We start from the raw sequence: 21,879 nt of genomic DNA on the forward strand, positions 1-21,879 counted from the left end.
ATAATGTATAGAAAGTGTCAAATAGCGTATTTGGTACTTCTCTCCTCTTCACACAGCCCCCCCTTTATCTCTCTCCATGGCTCGATAATTCTCCCCCACCAGAGTGATGCTTCTCGAAATTATAGCATTTACTCCAGAGTGTCGGGACAATCAATAGATAAATGAGCAGTAGCCGACAGAAAAAGAGAATAATTTGTTTAGGTACCTTTCGTGTGGCCGCGAACTTCACTGCTAGTCAGATTTTTGGGGGGCTGGTCGTTGTAGAGAACATAAGCCACATCCTACAAGGCAAAGACAGAGTTGAAATGCATTGTACTTTGTAACATTATATATATATATATATGTAGATATGGAGAGTTATGGTAGACTTACCATTGTTGACTCTCTTTCTACGAGGTAAATTGGGTTCGACAGGGAAAGCATTGGGGTCTAGAATAGATCTTGATCCAGAGGGACCAACAGGCTAAAGCTTTAGCTGTCCCAGGATGCATAGGGGCCTCCTCTATAACCCCGCCTCCAGGCACTGAGAGCTCGGTTTCGTTAACCAGTCCAATGCAGGAGCAGGCAAGAGAGAAGGCAGATGTTAGTCACATAGAACCACACTCTCACGACAGGAGAAGCTACCAGCGGCTAATGCAATACAACCCAAAGAAGATAGGTGCTTCAGGGTGGGCGCCCTGTGGAACCCAATGTATCTCGCAGAAAGAGAGTTAACAATGGTTAAAGGGAAGGGACGCGCCTTAGCGGATGTGAGAATTCGCTGTCCAAAGGAAGCATCCCAGGAGGCGAAGGTGTCAAAGGCATAGAACCTAAGAAACGTGTTCACAGAGGACCACGTAGCCGCCTTGCACAATTGTTCTGCGGACATGCCATGGCAGGCCGCGCAAGAAGGTCCAACAGATCGAGTAGAATGGGCTTTAATAGCAACAGGAGCTGGAAGTCCGGAGAATAAGCTTGTGCAATCACTATTCTAATCCATCTGGCCAAAGTTTGCTTATTCACTGGCCAGCCACGTTTGTGGGAACCATACTGGACAAAAAGGGTATCTGACTTCCTGATAGAGGCAGTCCTCTCCACATAGATACGGAGAGCCCTAACCACATCCAAAGAATGTTCTTTGGAACACAAGTCCAAAGAGGCAAAGGCCGGGACCACAATCTCTTGGTTAAGGTGAAAAGATGACACCACCTTAGGCAAATAACCTGGTCGAGTTCGCAGAACCGCCCTGTCACGGTGAAATATCAGAAAGGGTGGACGACAGGACAAAGCGCCTAAGTCCGACACACGTCTTGCAGCCAGCAAGAACAGGACCTTGGCCGTGAGCCATTTAAGGTCCACCGATTCAAGAGGTTCAAATGGAGACTCTTGCAGGGCATTCAGTACAACAGACAGATCCCATGGAGCCACAGGAGGAACATAGGAAGGCTGAATTCGTAGAACACCCTGAGTGATAGTATGAACATCAAGTATAGATGCAATTTTTCTCTGAAACCACATCAACAAGGCAGATATGTGAACCTTGAGGAAGGCCAGACGAAGACCCAAGCCTCTTTGCAGAAGAGCCAGAATTCTGGTAGTTCTGAATCTATAGGCATCGTAATTCTTATCAGCACTACCATGTGAAGTAAGAATTCTAAATCCTTTAATAGATCCGGGCAGAGGCCGGTTTGCGGGCCTTCAGCATATTTTGAATAACCACCCCAGTAAATCCTTTGGCCCTCAGGAGTGATGCTTCAAGAGCCACGCTGTCAAATCCAGTCTGGCCAGAGATGAGGGCCCTGTACGAGGAGGTCTGGATGCCGAGGAAGTAGAAGGGGACGCCCTGTTGACAGACCCTGCAGGTCTGAGAACCAATGCCGTCTGGGCCACGCTGGAGCAACTAGAAGTAGCATTCCTCCTTCTTGTTTGAACTTCTGCAGGACCCTGGGCATTAGTGACACCTGAGGGAATATGTAGGGCAGCCGAAAGTTCCATGTAACTTCCAGTGCGTCCACGAACGCTGCCTGAGGATCCCTGGTTCTTGATCCGAAGACCAGAACCTTGTGATTGTGTCGAGACGCCATGAGGTCTAGGTCCGGTAGGCCCCACCTGTCCACTAGGAGTTGAAAGACTTCTGGATGAAGACTCCACTCTCCGGCGTGTACGTCCTGTCGACTGAGGAAGTCCGTTTCCCAGTTTAGGACGCCCGGAATGAACACTGCCGATATGGCTGGCAGATGGCGTTCCGCCCAACAAAGGATTTTTGACACTTCCATCATTGCTATGCGGCTTCAAGTACTGCCTTGATGGTTTATGTATGCCACCGTGGTAACATTGTCTGACCGTACCTGAACAGCCTGTTCCGTGTCAGAGGCAGGGCAAGAGATAGTGCATTGAACATTGCTCTCAGCTCTAAAATGTTTATCGGGAGGAGTGATTCCTCCTTGGTCCCACGACCCTGAAAAGAGTGTTGCTCCAAAACCACTCCCCATCCCCTCAGACTGGTGTCCGAAGGGACGGCCCCTGTTCAACTGCTGGTTCTGGAGCCACCAGGTTAGCGACAGACGACCGTCCGGAGTCAAAGAGATCATGTGAGATCTGATCCGATGAGGTAGGCAGTCCCACTTGGAAAGGATCAACCGTTGTAGAGGGCAGGAATGAAATTGAGCATACTCTACCATTTAGAAGGCCGACACCATCCGGCCAAGTACTCGCATCGCCGAGTGTATCGACACTCTGGGGCGACGAATGAAGCATCTTATCCTGTCCTGAAGATTCAGGACTTTGTCTGGAGATAGGAACAGTCTTTGACTGTGTGTGTCCAAGAGTACCCCCAGGTGCACCATGCTCAGAGCTGGAACCAGCGAGGACTTCTTCCAACTGATTAGCCACCCATGAGCTTGCAGGAAGGTCACCTTCAGTTGCAGATGACTGAGGAGGACTTCGTGGGAATTTGTCAGAATCAGCATGTCATCCAAGTTCAGCAGGATCCTGACTCCCTGGCGATAGAGATAGGCCGTTATCACGGCCATGACCTTAATGAAGATTCGAGGAACCGTAGCCAGTCCAAATGGAAAAGCCTGGAATTGGTAGTGAAGGTTGTCAATAGCAAACAGCAGGAACTTCTGATGCGACATGGCAATAGGAATATGCAGATATGCATCCTGTAGTACATCCAGGGATACCATATAGTCTCCGGGTTCCATAGCCAGCACAACTGAGCGCAGTGTTTCCATATGAAACCTGGACACTCTCACAAACTTGTTCAGAAATTTGAAGTTGAGTATAGGCCGGAAGGACCCATTGGGTTTCGGGACCAGAAACAGGGTCGAGTAGTAACCTCTGCCCCTCTGGGACTGAGGTACCAGCACAGTGCTGTTCTGTACTCAGGAGGGAACCACAACCGTTTGTAGAGCTTGCACCTTTAACGGATCCGAAGGGAGAGCCGTAATGGAGAACTGGCGAGGAGGACGTCTCTTGAAGGAGACAGCATACCCGTGAAAGACAACTTCCAGTACCCATGGGTCTGAAGTAGTCTTTAACCAGACCTGGGCAAACTGTAGAAGTCGGCCTCCCACCCAGGGGAGGCCCGCCCCGTCATGCAGCAGGCTTGTCATGTTTTGAAGCAGGCTGACGGGCTGCCCAGGACTGTTTCGCCTTGGGCTTGGTGGTTTTGGAAGCACGAGATTGTCTCGGGTATGACTGACCCTTTGCTTTTCCTTGAGGTCGAAAGGAACAAAAAGTGATACCTTTTGCCTTCTGTGCAGAAGGATAAGTAGCAGGGAGAAGAGCTGTCTTAGCAGCTGCCAATTCAGACACAATTTTATTTAGGTCTTCCCCAACCAGAATGTCCCCAGTAAAGGGGAGTACCTCCAAAGTCTTTTTGGAGTCCGGGTCCACTTTCCACGACCTCAACCACAGTATGCGGTAAGCCAGGACAGACGTGGTCGACACCTTGGCTGCCAATACACCCGCCTCAGAAGACGCCACCTGAATGTAATAAGAGGCGGTGGTAATGTGAGACAGGTATTGTCTGGCATTGTCAGAAATATCCTCGGGCAGCCCTTCCTCTAGCGCCTGAACCAAAGTCAAGATGTGGCAATAGTGGGTTTATGAACAGCCACTGTAAGGGAGTATATAGATTTCAGGCATCCCTCCACATGCTTATCTGTCCGTTCCTTCAGCGAGGCAACGGTGGTGGCAGGCAGAGTGGATGACACCACAAGGCGGGTGACATGAGAATCCACCGGTGGTGGAGTCTCCCATTTGTTACATAAAACTCTGCAGGGAGAGAATAGCGAGCCAAGGCTAGTTTAGGCAGAGGGAATTTCTTTCCTAGATTAGACCAGGGTTCCCGCCTGATATCCACTAGATGATCAGAATGGGGTAATACAGTTTTAACCACCTTCTGCTGTTTAAACTTATCAGTTTTCTTTGCCACAGTAGTCGAATCCTCCTCATCAGAGATTTGTAGGCTATGCTTAAGAGCAACCACTAAGGCAGGGACATCAATTTGCAAGGGAGAATCCTCATCAGTAACACAGGATTCAGTGTCTGACAGGACCGTATGCTCCCCCTCCTCTTCTAATGAAACATCAGAGAGGTTTGTAGATTGTGAGTAGGAAGCAGCCCGCTTAGAGGACCCAGGAACACGGGAGTGACCTGGGGTAGATTTTTGCCTCACCAAGGACTGATTTAGTTGCTGCAGCTGTTTAGACAGATTTTCCGCCCAAGGCGGATTACCCATAGGGACAATTTGTGGTGGCAGTGGCACAGAGTACCCAGCAGGTTGGTGAACGCAGCCCAGGATGGCTCCTGTGTAGGTGCAGGAGCTGCGGACTGACTGGGAGGTGCATGACAAGTAATACACAGACCATCATACAACACTTCCCCCTCTAGTAAATCCTTGGAGCATGCTCTGCATGATGATGGAGCTTCCACTGATTTACAGCCCTTTCTGTTAGACACTATGAGATATATGCAACAACAGGGCTATTATAGGCCCTCATTCCGAGTTGTTCGCTCGCTAGCTGCTTTTAGCAGCACTGCACACGCTAAGCCGCCGCCCTCTGGGAGTGTATCTTAGCTTAGCAGAATTGCAAACGAAAGATCAGCAGAATTGCGAATAGAAATTTCTTAGCAGTTTCTGAGTAGCTCGAGACTTACTCAGCCATTGCGATCAGTTCAGTCAGTTTCGTTCCTGGTTTGACGTCACAAACACACCCAGCGTTCGCCCAGACACTCCCCCGTTTCTTCAGACACTCCCGTGTTTTCCCCAGAAACGCCCACTTCCTGTCAATCACAGTACGATCACCAGAACGATGAAAAAACCTAGTTATGCCGTGAGTAAAATACCTAACTTTTGTGTAAAAAATCTAAGCGCTTGCGCTCTGCGAACCTTGCGCATGCGCAGTAAGCGACTAATCGCAATATAGCGAAAATCGGCAACGAGCGAACAACTCGGAATGACCCCCATAGTACGATGAAGCCAAACAAAAACCAATACCTGCGGATAGAACCTGGTATTATGTGACTGTAACACAGTAGAATATACTTATTTGATAAATACTGTGTAATACTATAAGAGCCAGACGCACCTAGCCCAGGGTACAGAATATAATGACAGTTATATCTGGGAAACACTGAGAGTGAAACCGCACAGCAGATACAGGCACACAGTCACAGGCAATGAAGAAATTATTATCACAATAAAGCTGCACTGGACTAGTATATATATGTATATATCACAGCGCGGTCAGTGACCGCAGGATATATCAGAATACTCGTACAATATATTCTGTAAAGGTACACTCTTTCTCAACTAACGCTGTCTGTATCAAAACATGTAGGATACTTAAGTGCTTGTAAAGTCTCAGCACTGTGTACAGGTGGCTTTAAAAGGGAGACCTTGCCCTGCAATCCTGGACACCTGCTGCAGCTATGCTGTGAAGATGGCGCCCAGCGTCTCAGTCAGGGAGTGAGGGAGAGTGTGAGGCAGCTTCAGGGTGGGAAATCTGCGAGGAGATGGCGCCCTGGGCTGGGGGAGGGGCTACAGGTCAAGCACCACTTCCCCTATGCTGAACTTCCACCCAGGTACTAGTGAGCCTTATTAAAGGGGGCATTAGTAACCCTTTTACCTCCTCCCTGTAGCAGCCACGCGAGCCAGGAGAGCGGTCTGCGACTCTGTACCTAAGCCGGGATGTCTCCGCTGCAAGTACCCGGGAACTAAACCGCGGGAGTATGCAACGCCGCTTGGGAGGTGACGGAGCCGCAGCACAGAATGTCACTCTGACATACAGCGCTGACAGCCCAGAGAAATAGAAATCTTCTTAAGAAAGTTTTTCAGGGCTGTCCAGTGCAGACCTCCTGTTAAGTGACTTGCTGCTGCAGGCACCAACTCAAAACTGAGCTCTCAGTGCCTGGAGGCGGGGTTATAGAGGAGGCCCCAATGCATCCTGGGGCAGCTAAAGCTTTAGCCTGCTGGTGCCTCTGGATCAAGATCCGCTCTACACCCCCGATGTTTTCCCTGTGGAAACCAATATAACCTGCTGCAGAAATAAATATATCTCCTATATCTCCTAGATCTGTCACTCTGTGACTGTGTGGATAATGCTGGGAGTGGCTAGGAGCTTGAAAATGTATGGTTCCTGTATAGTACAGGAGCCGAGGAAGAAAAGAAGAAAGACTACAAGTCTCTTCTGGGGCACACTTTTGTTGTGAAATATGTAATATTGTAAAATTTAAAATATAACTTTTATTAGTATTCCTCTAAAATAAGGAGCTATAAGGCAAAAAGCGAAAAAATAAATGATAAGGATACTTCTAATTATCGAAAGCTTAATCTAGCAGATTTGAACATAATTGATTGAATCAGGTGAGACAAATCAAACTGAATGGCTCCGTTTGGCGAAATTATGTGTGTCTCTAATGTTAGAAGGAATACAATTAAAGTATAAACAATGTATAGTTTACCTTCTTCCGAAAAAATGAAATGTACTTGTACTGAAAATAACAATAACAATATACCGGAAGAAAGGGGTATTTTTCTATCTAACAAGCCGGGCTCCACCCTGATAATTGGTGAGAGATCAACTTCCACAATCTGAAGTAGATAAAGTGATAAAAAAAAAAAAAAAAAAAATTAAAAAAAAAATTATTAAAATATTTTGGCTCCGGGTCCTGTGTTCTGAGTTAGGATATAAATACCTGCAGTACCAAGTATTCTCTGGTGGTCTCCCAACCAGGTACGGACCTGGCCCACAGTGCTTGGCTTCCAAGATCAGACGAGGTTGGGCATACTCAGTGTGGTTTGACCGCAGGTGAATATATCCTGCTTAGTGATGCCCGGAACCAGGTATATAGTTCTGAAAGAGCCCAAATTTTTGGTGAAATACTTGGGAACTCTTTAAACCCAGATAATAGTAGCACCTGGTCTTTCTTAATGTTCTCCAAGGGTATAAACTTCACCGGTCCCTCTGGTCTAAACTTCAAAGAAAATGACGGAAGTAGTCTTTTACAATGTTGTAGACTTTAGGTCGATGTATGAATGGCACTGGTGGTTGGTGGAGGTCAATGGAGAAATAGAGAATCAGCTGCGAGCTAACTTAGGGTTTAATTTAGGTATTTATGGGTTCTCCAGATTCAGCCAGGAGTCTTGCGTAACTGCTGGTGTAAAACTGGTATACGGGAAGCAAAAAAATCCAAAAAAATATATCAAATGGAAGAGATGTATAGAAAAAATGTGTGGAAGAAATGTGTGAGTGAATGGGTATACGAAAGAAAAAGAGAGAAAAAGCGAAGGAAAGAAAGAGAGAAAGAAAAAAGGAGGAGAAGAGAGAAAAGAAAAGAGAAGAAAAAGAAAAAGAAAAGAAAAACAATGTATCAAAAATAATAATAATGGTCCCACAATACTGGCCTAAAAATAGTAGATGTTCCAGTGGGAATTGATGATCAAAAAAATCAAAAAAGCGGGAATGACCATATTAAGAACCATATATAGATTGTGTTGAAGTGTACAAAAAATATATAAAAAATATAAAAAATATGTAACCCAAAAAATATATATTAATAATGATAATGGTAACAAATTAAGGATAAGTTCTGGACCAGGGTGCGGCTTACTAATAAGCCTATTGCATTTCCATTGTTGCCATATTTCATATGTATTTCAGGTTGATGTAGTATACAAAAAATGAAAAATCACATCAGTATTTGAGAAAAAGCAACACAAGAATATATGCAGTTTGGCGGAAATATTATATCCGATGGGGTATCAGACCGAAAGATTAGATCCTACTGTTAGGTGGAGGGGTGAAATACCCCCCTTGGTCAGTGGAGACCGCCGCTAGAGGTCCATGTGGAGGGTGAGCCCAGCAGAGAGACGCCGGTGTCCGCGGTCCGCCGACCGGTAGTTCGGAAACCGGAACCGGAAGTGACAACCGAAAGTGACGACGACGTACGTTTCACTCGTGGAGCTTGTTCACGGAGTGCACGGATCACCCCCCTTTCCAAAGTGGCTAGGAGCTCTCATTGGGTTAGCAGCAGGTCTATCACACCCAGTCCACAGCTGATTGGGTGAGAAACGCCCTCCCTGATTGGGTGAGAAACGCCCTCCCACACAGGTTACATCCAATGGGAGGCTCTGCCATTTGGCTGCTGTGTGTTCCCAGAGCAGGATTAACAATGGGGTTGATGGAGCTGCAGCTCCAGGTCCACACTCCAAAATAGACCCACTGCATCTGCAGCAACATACCCTCCAACACTTTACACATAAAAATCGCTACAAATTCAAAAAGGCTTTTCCTATACTTTCAATGGAAGTTTGGAGAGCCAAAAATCAGTACAGACCTGCCAAAAAGGTACAGCTGGAGGGTATGCCACTGCATCTGCTGCAAGTTTCTGTGATGTAGATAGGGGCGAAAAATCCTTTTACTGCAGTGTCCTATCGGAGTAATTCTGACCTGATCGCTCGCTGCAGTTCATCGCAGCACAGCGATCAGGTCAGAACTGCGCATGGCTGCCAGCTGACGGCTGTCGTTGCCTAGCGATTGCCTCTGCCTGATTGTCAGGGCGGGAGGGGGGGCTCGGCAGCGTTTGGCCGCCGTTTTGTGGGCACGGTCCGGCCAACGCAGCCGCTGCGATCAGGGCACCGACGAGTAACTCCCGGCTGCACTGGCTGGAAGTTACTCTTCAAGTACAAATGGATCGCCGCTGTGCGATGCTTTTGTACTTGTGCGGGGGGGGGGGGGGGGCAGCCTGACATGTGGGGTGGACTAGACCTGTGCTTGGCGTCCCCCCGCATGTCAATGTAAGTGATCGGAAAGATCCCCTATGTCCTGCTGCCAGTCCGCCTGTCCCCTCCGGCATCAACAATCCCCACTCCCTAACTGCGGCGCAGGTGTAACAAAAGCTTCTGCGGCCACCGGCATAGATGTGTATGAAAGCGGTGCAGCGGAAGGCTTTCATAGCCCTCCCTGCCCCGCATACTCTCTGAGCCCCGGAGCCTCCTCTGCGCGTGATGTCACAGAAGTGCCTCCCCACCACAGCCGCGCCCAGATCCCCAGAGGCTCTGACTCTGCAACACAGCTCTTAGGCTGCCAGCCTGGAAGCCCTGAGATGGCTAATGTAACGGATAGAGAGGGTGATATCGCGGAGGGTAATGTCTGGACGCTGAATCAATGTAAAAGGTGACAGTGCTGTGCAGTGCAGTGCAGTGCCACTGACACTGCACAGCACTCTCACCTTTTACCTTGATTCAGCGAGTCAGTCAGTTCTGTCAGCCAGTCACTATTGTTAGCGCCAGTGTACCAACGCGTCGCATTACATGGAAGTAGACGCACTAAATAAACTACAGCTCACAGCAGCCCTTAACGCCGAAGCATTCCGGCGCTAAGGCCTGCTGGGAGCTGTAGTTTATTGAGTGCATCTTCTTCCCTGTAATCCGGCGCGTTGGTACACTGGCGCTAACAATAGTGACCGGCTGCTGTGCGAGTCTCCGGGAGAGCCATTGCCAAAGGGAGGACAGCAGCTTAGCTGCTTCCAGGAGGAGAAGCAGGAGAAGCATCACCCACCCCTCCCCCACTCGCAGTACCTCCAAGCCCCATCCGCGGCACATGCACACACCCCCTCCACCATCCATGGTGGCGCCGGACACCCTCCCCCACCCGCATCCGCCCCTCCACCACCCGCCGCACCACCACACCTGCCCCTCCCCCACCCGCGGTGGCTCCGGACACCTACCCGCAGCACTTGCGCCTCCCCCACCACCACACCAGCCCCTCCCCCACGTGCGCCACCACCTCTACCCCACCAGCGGGACCCCCGGACCCCCTCCCCCATCCGCGTCTCCCCCGCATCCGCCACTCCCCCAACCACAGCACCTACTAGGTGATTCATCAAGCCCTGCGTGCGCTGTTCACGCCGTTTAAAGGGGCTACGACGACCCCTTAACCATTGCACGCCCTTTGTCCGTGCAATATTTAACCACTCACACAATTATGATTGGAGGTAATACTCCATATAATACAAATATTGCATGTCACAAGGGTATACAAGAGTTAAGGGGGCATAGCTCCTTACGGTGGTGTGAAGAGTGTCCGTAGGGTGCGATGAATCACCTAGTGTGTATATATATATATATATATATATATATATATATATATACACACACATACACACACTGCATATAGGGAGTCATTCCGAGTTGATCGCTCGCTAGCAGTTTTTAGCAGCCATGCAAACGCTATGCCGCCGCACTCTGGGAGTGTATCTTAGTTTAGCAGAAGTGCGAACGAAAAGGATCGCAGAGCGGCTACAAAAAAAAATTGTGCAGTTTTAGAGTAGCTCCAGACCTACTCAGCGCTTGCGATCTCTTCAGACCATTCAGTTCCGGATTTGACGTCACAAACACGCCCTGCGTTCGGCCAGCCACGCCTGCATTTTTTCGAGCACTCCCTGAAAACGGTCAGTTGACACCCAGAAACGCCCACTTTATGTCAATCACTCCGCGACCAGCAGTGCGACTGAAAAGCTTTGCTAGACCTTGTGTAAAAATACATCGGCCGTTGTGAAAGTACGTCGCGCGTGCGCACTGCGCCGCATACGCATGTGCAGAAGTGACTGTTTTTTAACTTAATCGCAGTGTAGTGAACATTTTCAGCTAGCGATCAACTCGGAATGACCCCCCTAGGGCCTAATTCAGAGATGTTCGTAGTACTGCACAGGACCCGTACTGATGTCATGGCAGATGAACTAGATGTTGGTGGTGAGTGAGGAGGGAAGGAGAAAGAGGAATGAGCTGAAGGTTTGAGGCCTGGGAGCAGAAGAGGGATTTGCGACTGAGAGGGGTGAGCTTGTTGCTGAATGATGTGGGCGCCTGAGAAGGTTAGGGACAGAGGAGGAGACATGTGGATGAGGTTACATGCGTTGCGGGATCATTGGGCTTCAGGTGAGAGGAGTGAGTGTTCGGGGGCAGGATCTGAGGAACGGGAGTCAGGGTAAAGGGGGAAGGGAAGGAAGAGAGGTGCAGCCATAGGACAGCCAGTCATACTGAGGAAGTTACTTCACAGTGGATAGTACTGTGGCTGTACAGGGTAAATATAGCAGTAATCAGATTGAATGAATCAATAGGTAAGACAGTATATGATGGGGCTACGCAGGCTTAGTAGTATGGAGAGGCAGAAGCATAAGTGTAAGGGGACTGACAGCTATGTGTGGTAAGGTAGTAGACGCTGCTGCGATCAGGACGCGTGGTAACAGAATTGCTGTATAGAAGTGATGGGCGGTGGTTGGGAGGTGGCCAGCAGCGCATTGCTAGAATAGTACGCTCAGAGGGCGTGTTGCTGTAGTATAGCGGATGTGTCAGTGAAAGCGGCTGAGTACACAGACTCAGAGCTGCAGGCATAGGAAGCCATGGTCAGAAACTGCTGGTGTATAAGGAGGCTCCAGTCAGTATTACAGCCCATACAGACGCTGACAGCGGCCATCTCAGCCCTTGCACATTTGGACGCACAGGTGTAAATAAGGGGAGGAGGTTGTAGCAGCATTTGTGTAAAGTCGCAGACGGCGATAGCCAACAGATGCTGCTGTGTGCGACGGCGACAATGAACGTTTGTGGTGACACATTGGTGGAGGAATAGACTGACAATCCTCAGATCACAACCTTATCACCTGCATGCTCTCCTCCATTACTTCAAACTAAATGTCCCTGAAGTCTACCAAGCCGCCTCTAACCCGCAGAAATATTAACGCTATTCATTTTCAACAACTATCTACCTCTCTGCAACCACTGCTCTCACCAATTTCTACATTCACCTCTCCTGAGACTGCTGTGTCACACCTTAACCAAACTCTAGAAACAGCACTCGATGAAGTGGCTCCGGCTACCCATCACACTCCACGTAGACTTAGATGTCAACAGCGGCACTCTAAATTCACTAGACACCTACAAAAACTATCACGTACAGTGGAATGCCAGTGGCGTAAATCTCGTAGTTCAAGTGACTTTCTCACATATAAGACCGTGTACCACTCTTATCGTAATGTTCTAGAGTCTAGACACTGCCAAAGAAACATAGGCCCTCATTCCGAGTTGTTCGCTCGCAAGCGGATTTTAGCAGATTTGCTCATGCTAAGCCGCCGCCTACTGGGAGTGAATCTTAGCATCTTAAAAATGCGAACGATGTATTCGCAATATTGCGATTACACACCTCGTAGCAGTTTCTGAGTAGCTCCAGACTTACTCGGCATCTGCGATCAGTTCAGTGCTTGTCGTCCCTGGTTTGACGTCACAAACACACCCAGCGTTCGCCCAGACACTCCTCCGTTTCTCTGGCCACTCCTGCGTTTTTTCCGGAAACGGTAGCGTTTTTTCCCACACGCCCATAAAACGGCCTGTTTCCGCCCAGTAACACCCATTTCCTGTCAATCACATTACGATCGCCAGAACGATGAAAAAGCCGTGAGTAAAAATCCTAACTGCATAGCAAATTTACTTGGCGCAGTCGCAGTGCAGACATTGCGCATGCGCATTAAGCGGAAAATCGCTGCGATGCGAAGATTTTTACCGAGCGAACAACTCGGAATGAGGGCCATATTCCCAATCTCTCATCTCTGCTCAAGCCTCTAACCCCAAGCGACTAATACATTTAAATCACTTCTTGTCCCTCCCTCACCCAACCCACCAGCCACTATCAAGGTGCAAGATCTTGCTTCCAATTTCAAGGACAAGATTGATAAGATCTGAAATTAAATGGTATGATCTTCCACAGCCAGTGACCTGCTCAATTCCCTGCCTGAACCCTCTAACACCTTCTCTTCATTTGATCCTACAAATTAAGATGAAGTATCTGCACTCTTTTCATCTGCCTACTCTAATACCTCTCCTCTTGACTCTATGGGGGTAATTCCAAGTTGATCGCAGCAGGAATTTTGTTAGCAGTTGGGCAAAACCATGTGCACTGCAGGGGAGGCAGATATAACATGTGCAGAGAGAGTTAGATTTGGGTGTGGTGTGTTCAATCTGCAATCTAATTTGCAGTGTAAAAATAAAGCAGCCAGTATTTACCCTGCACAGAAATAAAATAACCCACCCAAATCTAACTCTTTCTGCACATGTTATATCTGCCTCCCCTGCAGTGCACATGGTTTTGCCCAGTTGCTATCAAAAATCCTGCTGCGATCAACTTGGAATTACCCCCATGTGCACTGCAGGAGGGGCCAGATATAACATGTGCAGAAAGAGATAGATTTGGGTGGGGTGTGTTCAATCTGCAATCTAATTTGCAGTGTAAAAATAAAGCAGCCAGTATTTACCCTGCACAGAAATACAATAACCCACCCAAATTTAACTCTTTCTGCACATGTTATATCTGCCTCCCCTGCAGTGCACATGGTTTTGCCCAACTGCTAACAAAATTCCTGCTGCGATCAACTTGGAATTACCCCCTATACCAGCACAAATTAGTAAAGCTCTGTCTGCTGTGCTCATCCCAACCTTAACTAAAATCTGTAATCTCTCTCTGTCTACTGGTATATTTCCTTCTCTGCACAAGCATGCAGTGATTACTCCCATTCTGAAAAAAACAAAACTCTGACCCTAAGGGCTAAAACACACTACCCGGCTGGCGCCGCCCGGCAAAAACCCGGCCGGCTTTTAACCGCTGCCGCGATGCAAAGACACATTGAGCGCAATGTGTCCTTACACACGCCACGGTCCCGGCCCGGCTGCCGGGTTGCAGCCGGAACTATCCACTGGAAAGTCCGGCAGCCGGGCCGTCTTTGCAGCCAGTAAACCTTGTGTGTGAAGGGGAGCTTTCACACACAACGATTTTTTCCCAAGCCGTGTGTGATGCTGCGCATGCGCACAGCATCACACACGGCTCAAAGCTGTCCTGTGTGAGAGACTCTGCCGGTTTCTCCCGGATGGCAAAAAGCCGGACAAAGTTTGTCCGGCTTTTTGCCATCCGGGAGAATCCGGCGCGTGTGTTACAGCCCTAACTCTCTCTCAAACTACCGTCCCAACTCTCAGCTCCCATGCCCCTCCAAGCTACTTAAGACTTGCCTACACTCGCCTCACACACTTACTTAACTCACACAGCTTACTTGACCCACTTCAGTCAGGATTTCGTGCCCAACACTCCACAGAGACAGCACTGACTAAGGTAGTGAATGATCTGGTCACTGCTAAATCTAAAGGCGATTACTCACTACTTATTCTCCTTGATCTCTCTGCTGCTTTTGACACTGTTGACCACTCTCTTCTCATACAAACACTACAATCCCTAGGTCTTAACGACACAGCCCTTTCTTAGTTCTTATCCTACCTATCTAATTGCTCCTTCAGTGTTCGTTTCTCTCATTCCACCTCCTCTTCGCTACCTCTCTCAGTTGGAGTACCGCAAGGCTCAGTCTTAGGTCCTCTGCTTTTCTCTATCTATACCACATCTCTTGGCAAACTAATCAACTCTTTCGGATTTCAGCACCATCTGTATGTGGATGATACTCAAATCTATCTATCCTCCCCAGATTTGTCACCATCTGTACTGGGCCGTGTCACTGAATGCCTTTCTGCCATTTCATCTTGGATGACATCTCGCCACCTCAAATGTAATATTTCCAAAACAGAATTAATTATATTTCCACTGGTCAATAGTAGTTACCAATCTGATATCGCTATCACTGTTGAGAACTCGGCAATAATCCCTACCCCACAAACTCGCTGCATAGGTGTCATTCTTGACTCTGTACTGTCCTTTGTTCCCCACATTCAATCTGTCTCTAGATCATGTTACATTCATCTAAGAAACATATCCAAAATACGACCATACTTTACACAAGACACAGCAAAAACTCTAATCCATGCTCTCATTATCTCCCGCATTGATTATTGTAATAGTCTCCTGACCGGTCTTCTCAAACATAAGCTCTCACCACTACAATCCATTTTGAATGCAGCTGCGAGGCTAATCTTCCTCGCTAGACGTTCATCGCCTGCAAATCCGCTCTGTCAGTCCCTCCATTGGTTACCTGTATTTTACTGTATTAAATATAAAATACTTTTACTTACATACAAGGCCATTAACCAAACTGCACCAACATACATCTCTTCACTCATCTCAAGATCTCTCCCTACCCGACCTCTCCGCTCTGCACAAGATCTACGTCTCTCGTATTACTTGTTTCCACTCACAATTACAGGACTTTATCCAGGCTTCACCTCTGTGGTGGTACTCTGTGGAATGCCCTCCCACGCACAATAAGACTCGCCTCTAGTCTCCAAACCTTTAAACGTTCCCTAAAAACTCACCTCTTTAGACAAGCCTATCAAATTCCAGACCCACCCACATAACCTTCAGTGCTTCCCTCTCTAATTACATCCTCTCTGTACAGTATACATAACATTACATATATTGTCTTTCTTTACTCTCACACCCTCCTGACACTTGGCCAACATTGCTGGGTGATCATATCATACAGCCCATTAAGAATCTAGCAATCTGGTGGACCATTATACAATAGGTAGCATCTATCCTTGTGTATCTATGCCTATTTCCTTATAAATTGTAAGCTTGCGAGCAGGGCCTTCCTACTGCTAGGTCTGTCTGTTTTTACCCAGTTTTTGTTCTATTACGGTTGTTTTAATTGTAAAGCGCAACGGAATATGCTGCGCTATATAAGAAACTTAATAAATAAATAAATTCAGCCCCAGGAGGTGTCAGGAGGAGAGGTGACAATCCATCCCTGGGAGAGGTGTCAGGAGGAGAGGTGACAATCCATCCCCGGGAGAGGTGTCAGGAGGAGAGGTGACAATCCAGGCCCGGGAGAGGTGTCAGGAGGAGAGGTGACAATCCATCCCCGTGAGAGGTGACAGGAGGAGAGGTGACAATCTAGACCCGGGAGAGGTGTCAGGAGGAGAGGTGACAATCCAGCCCCGGGAGAGGTGTCAGGAGGAGAGGTGACATTCCAGCCCCGGGAGAGGTGTCAGGAGGAGAGGTGACAATCCAGCCCCGGGAGAGGTGTCAGGAGGAGAGGTGACAATCCAGCCCCGGGAGAGGTGTCAGGAGGAGAGGTGACAATCCAGCCCCGGGAGAGGTGTCAGGAGGAGAGGTGACAATCCAGCCCCGGGAGAGGTGTCAGGAGGAGAGGTGACAATCTTGACCCGGGAGAGGTGTCAGGAGGAGAGGTGACAATCCAGCCCCGGGAGAGGTGTCAGGAGGAGAGGTGACAATCTAGACCCGGGAGAGGTGTCAGGAGCAGAGGTGACAATCCAGGCCCGGGAGAGGTGTCAGGAGGAGAGGTGACAATCCAGCCCTGGGAGAGGTGTCAGGAGGAAAGGTGACAATCCAGCCCCGGGAGAGGTGTCAGGAGCAGAGGTGACAATCCAGACCCGGGAGAGGTGTCAGGAGGAGAGGTGACAATCCAGCCCAGGGAGAGGTGTCAGGAGGAGAGGTGACATTTCATATCCGGGAGAGGTGTCAGGAGGAGAGGTGACAATCCAGCCCTGGGAGAGGTGTCAGGAGGAAAGGTGACAATCCAGCCCCGGGAGAGGTGTCAGGAGCAGAGGTGACAATCCAGACCCGGGAGAGGTGTCAGGAGGAGAGGTGACAATCCAGCCCCGGGAGAGATGTCAGGAGGAGAGGTGACAATCCATCCCCGGGAGAGGTGTCAGGAAGAGAGGTGACAATCCAGCCCTGGGAGAGGTGTCACAGGAGAGGTGACTGTGGCTGAGTGATGTGTACCGTAGCTACGCAGCAGTGACACAGGGAGAGGGAGTATAAGGAGCAAGTGTGGCTGAGTATGATAAAACCCCCTCAGCCAGGTGTTGTCTCCCCTGTGGAGCCGTATGGACCCTGAAGAAAATGTGTTAAAGAAGCAGCTGTAAGATCTATGAGCAGCAGGGAGTGTCCAGGCAGTGATCCAAGCAGATACACGAGGCAGCTTATTGCAGGAAAACATGGGGGAGTGTTGGGTGTTCCAGGTACAATGTTCCCCTCTGGTGTAACTCTTACTGTGCTGATAACTCTGCAACTACACCTGCAATAAATCCACACAGAAACTAAAGCATCCTAACTCTGGGCCTAATTCAGACCTGATTGCAACAGCAAAATCTTTCTCTAATGGGCAAAACCATGTACAGTGCAGGTGGGACAGATATAACATGTGCAGAGAGAGTTATGGTGTGTACACACGGAGGGATATGGCTCAGCAATTTTGACTGTATAGTCAAAATCGCTAAGAAAGTTAGTGCATATCGCTCTGTGTGTACAGAGTGAGCGATAGCGAAGCGCGTCCCCGCCAGGTCGCTATCGCTGGGAAAAATAGACTGTGCAGGAAAATCAATTTTGACTAGGTAGCTGGAAAAGTAAAAGCATCCCCCTATTTAAATGAGTTAGTCAAAATCGCCCATAGCCAAAATCGCTGGTAAAGTTAGTTAAAATCGCCTACTGCCAGTTCAAGGGAAATCGCTCAGTCAAGACCTTTAGATTTGGGTGGGTTATTTTGTTTCTGTGCAGGGTAAATATTGGATGCTTTATTTTTACACTGCAATTTAGATTTCAGTTTGGAACACCCCACCCAAATCTAAATCTCTGTGCATATGTTACAGTATATCTGCCCCACCTGCACTGCACATGGGGCTTAATTCAGATCTGATGGCTGGGCTGCGTTTTTGCTGTCCTCCGATCAGACAGTCGCCGCCTACAGGGAGAGTGTATTCTAGCTGTGTAAGTGTGCGTTCCTATGTGTTGCAGAGCTGCTAAAAATCAGTTTGTGCAGTCCCTGCGCAGCCCAGGATTTACTCTTCCAGTGCGATTGAATCCTGCTGATCGGGGCCGGAGCTGACGTCAGACACCCTCACTGAAAACCCTTGGACACACCTGTGTTTTTCCAGACCCTCCCAGGTGAGTTGCCACCCACAAACGGCCTCTTCCTGTCAATCACCTTGTGTACGCCCCTGCGAATGGATCGATCCTTCGCACCATTCCATCACTGACTGCCGATACCCACTGTAGCAGTCCGACGTGTGCGCGCATTGTGGCTCAGACGTATTCGCAGTTAGGACCTGATCGCCCGCGGTGCGTAAAACGCGCAGCAGCGTTCAGATCTGCATTAGGCCCTTGGTTTTGCCCATTAGAGAAAGATTTTGCTGCTGCGATCAGGTCTGAATTAGGCCCTCTGACATCAACAGCCTTCATAGCCTGAAACACACAGGGTTACAGGTCAGGTGGTCACATTCCACAAGCAGAGGAATTACAGTGTTAAACAAGCAAACAGCGTAGAGAAGTAAGTATACCACTGATTGCATAACATACAGCACTTGTGATCCTATACAGAGAACTGGTGCATAGGTAGTGGGAGTGGACTTATGGCTTTCCCACATCACATCTGGAGCTATTACATTACAGGAACCGTCAGTAAAATGGTCAACTATAGCATTTCTGATCTTAATGACTGCACAGTGGTTAGCATTGCTGTCTCATAGCTCTGGGTCATGGGTTATATAACCAGGGGCCTATCTGTGTGCAACTTGTATGTTCTCTACGTGCGGCTTTCCTAAGGGTAGTCTAGTTTCCTCCCACATTCCAAAACCATAAAGATAGGTTCTTTGACTACTGACACAGAGAATACAGACTGTCAGCAGCAATGAGGCAGAAACTGATATAAACGATAACATATTCTCTCCACATCTCTACATAATATGGGTCTAATTCATGACTGTAAGGAATTGCACCGCTGCAAGCCGGCATGTTATTAAAATGTGAATGCAGAAGGATGCGTCCGCAGGAGACAGACACCTCCAGTTAGCATTAACGAGGATCCAAGTGCTGAGTCTGAGGATCGCCGCGATGGTTACCGGTACGGGCCAGCCTGAATAAGTCATAGGATCCGGACACCTGAGTCCAGGAAGTCTTCGTCTGATGGCGCAGACACTGGACCGGTCGAGTTTTTAAAACGAGAGCAATACGCCCGTTTTGAAGAACGGGGCCCCCCAAACGTTGCAACATATCAATCATGCTGCGGCTGACGGGGCTGCGACACTCAAACATTGAATTTGCGTGTTAAGGGCAGTTCGCACGTAGAAGCAGCGTCCCAAGGGCATGTAAAGCAAATGGCGCCCTATCCTGAGCTGTGTAGTGATCCGTCCAATTTCAGTCGGATCTCCTCCCCCAAGGACGGCGCTGTTGCAAATGCTGATGATAGGAATGACGGCTGCTGTCGCATAGACTCGCCCAACACAGAACACAGGCGGATGTTCGCATGGGATTTCCGATCCCTAAAGCGGCCAAAATTGTGACAGCATCACGTGCGACAATCTGAAACAAGACCGACGCGTGGAAAGGTTTTTGGACTCATACTGCTCATCATGCACTTTCATTTAGTTATAACATTACGTGACATGACAATTGCCGTTCCTATTACTTGGCGCTCATAGATGGAGAAAGCAGAAGCTACACGTAGAGATACCGTGAACGTGTACAGAAGAGTAGACTAAAAATAAACTGTTCGGCAACACCAGCAAAACGAGAAACTTCCCTTTTATCGCTGCTGCCGGCAGCCAATATCTCTAACCAAACGCCCTGCGGGGTGAGACAGAATGCTGGCTGGGCTATACATCCGGCCCAGGTACCGATCACTGGTATAAAGTATTCCTGTGATGTGCAGCACTGAACACACCGTCTGCGCTGGGCTATAAAATCTGCATGCTACAGGGGTCTAGTGCAATGAGCCAGAGCAGAATCGTGTTCTCTGTATACTATATACTACAGGGTATAACAGGATCACCTGTGACTTGGAGGATTTGTACAGCTGGGCGAGGGTCCGTCCCACGGCGCTGTCTGTGCAGTTCATCAGCGAGGTCCCCGGCAACCAGCCGCCACTGCTGCCGTCCTGATACATGTACCGCATCCCCCCCACAGGGCTGCGATCCTGCTGGGGCAACTTGTACACGATGAACCTGGTGACAAGAACCATCATCAACTAAATATTTATTGTACGTTACAGACTCAAGCACAGGGTAATAACTCTGATAAGAGCAACCAGTCGCACTGCGGGTGGCAGTTGATTTACCGGCGGACACAATACCGACGGTCATAATCCCGACACCCAGTGACCAACAGTCAAAATACCAACACGGTCGAAATACTGACATTCATCATGCCGACATGGTCACAATACCGACATTTGAAATGCCGACATGCGTTTTTAAGGAATTTTTGCCCCAAAACAGACTTGTTCATACTCTATCATCCCAGTGGACCTGGGGGTGGGGGGGTGGGAAGAGATATAATAACTGGGGGTAGGGGATATAATAGTGTGCTGAGCTGCGTGCAGGAAGTATGGCGAGCACAGCGAGGGGATGCGGCACACTTAGACAGTGACCATGTCGACACTGACACAGAAACCCCCCCAAAAAAAAACCCCCAGAAAAACTCATGTTGGCATTTCAAATGACGGTATTCTGATTATGTCGGCATCTTGACCGTGATGGTATTTTGACTGTAGGGCAATGGCTTTCAGGATTATGACCATCGGTACTGTGTCCGTTGGTAAATCATACTGAACCCCGCACTGCAACGCTAATATAGAGTAACAAGTCACACAGCAACGCTAATATAGAGTAACAAGTCACACAGCAACGCTAATATAGAGTAACAAGTCACACAGCAACGCTAATATAGAGTAACAAGTCACACTGCTACACTAATATTGAGTAACAAGTCACACAGCAACGCTAATATAGAGTTACAAGTCACACTGCTACACTAATATTGAGTAACAAGTCACACAGCAACGCTAATATAGAGTAACAAGTCACACTGCTACACTAATATTGAGTAACAAGTCACACAGCAACGCTAATATAGAGTTACAAGTCACACTGCTACACTAATATTGAGTAACAAGTCACACTGCTACACTAATGTAGAGTAACAAGTCACACAGCAACGCTAATATAGAGTAACAAGTCACACTGCTACACTAACATTGAGTAACAAGTCACACAGCAACGCTAATATAGAGTTACAAGTCACACTGCTACACTAATATTGAGTAACAAGTCACACTGCAACACTAATATAGAGTAACAAGTCACACAGCAACGCTAATATAGAGTAACAAGTCACACTGCTACACTAATATAGAGTAACAAGTCACACTGCTACACTAATATTGAGTAACAAGTCACACTGCTACACTAATATAGAGTAACAAGTCACACAGCAACGCTAATATAGAGTAACAAGTCACACTGCTACACTAATATAGAGTAACAAGTCACACTGCTACACTAATATAGAGTAACAAGTCACACAGCAACGCTAATATAGAGTAACAAGTCACACTGCTACACTAATATAGAGTAACAAGTCACACTGCTACACTAATATAGAGTAACAAGTC

The 21,879-nt window shown here is 48.2% G+C and overlaps 2 protein-coding genes and 1 pseudogene across 10 annotated transcripts in view; 1 reads left to right on the forward strand and 2 right to left on the reverse strand.

Moving 5' to 3' along the window:
• LOC134936225 (tetraspanin-1-like) overlaps positions 1–21,879 on the forward strand; it is a 181,288-nt gene that overhangs the window by 36,681 nt on the left and 122,728 nt on the right. The gene's annotated exons all lie outside the window — the stretch shown is intronic.
• DNASE2 (deoxyribonuclease 2, lysosomal) overlaps positions 1–21,879 on the reverse strand; it is a 185,977-nt gene that overhangs the window by 26,346 nt on the left and 137,752 nt on the right. For all 8 annotated transcript variants that reach the window (XM_063931199.1, XM_063931198.1, XM_063931197.1 and 5 more), the window contains 2 exons: positions 20,260–20,431; positions 206–281 (listed from right to left, as the gene is read on the reverse strand). In XM_063931199.1, coding sequence (XP_063787269.1) covers positions 206–281; positions 20,260–20,431 — 248 coding nt within the window. The remainder of the gene's footprint in view (positions 1–205; positions 282–20,259; positions 20,432–21,879) is intronic.
• Positions 7,183–7,300, reverse strand: LOC134937625 (5S ribosomal RNA; annotated as a pseudogene).

The sequence above is a fragment of the Pseudophryne corroboree genome, chromosome 6 (assembly GCF_028390025.1).
Source record: "Pseudophryne corroboree isolate aPseCor3 chromosome 6, aPseCor3.hap2, whole genome shotgun sequence".
Classification (NCBI taxonomy): Eukaryota; Metazoa; Chordata; class Amphibia; order Anura; family Myobatrachidae; genus Pseudophryne; species Pseudophryne corroboree.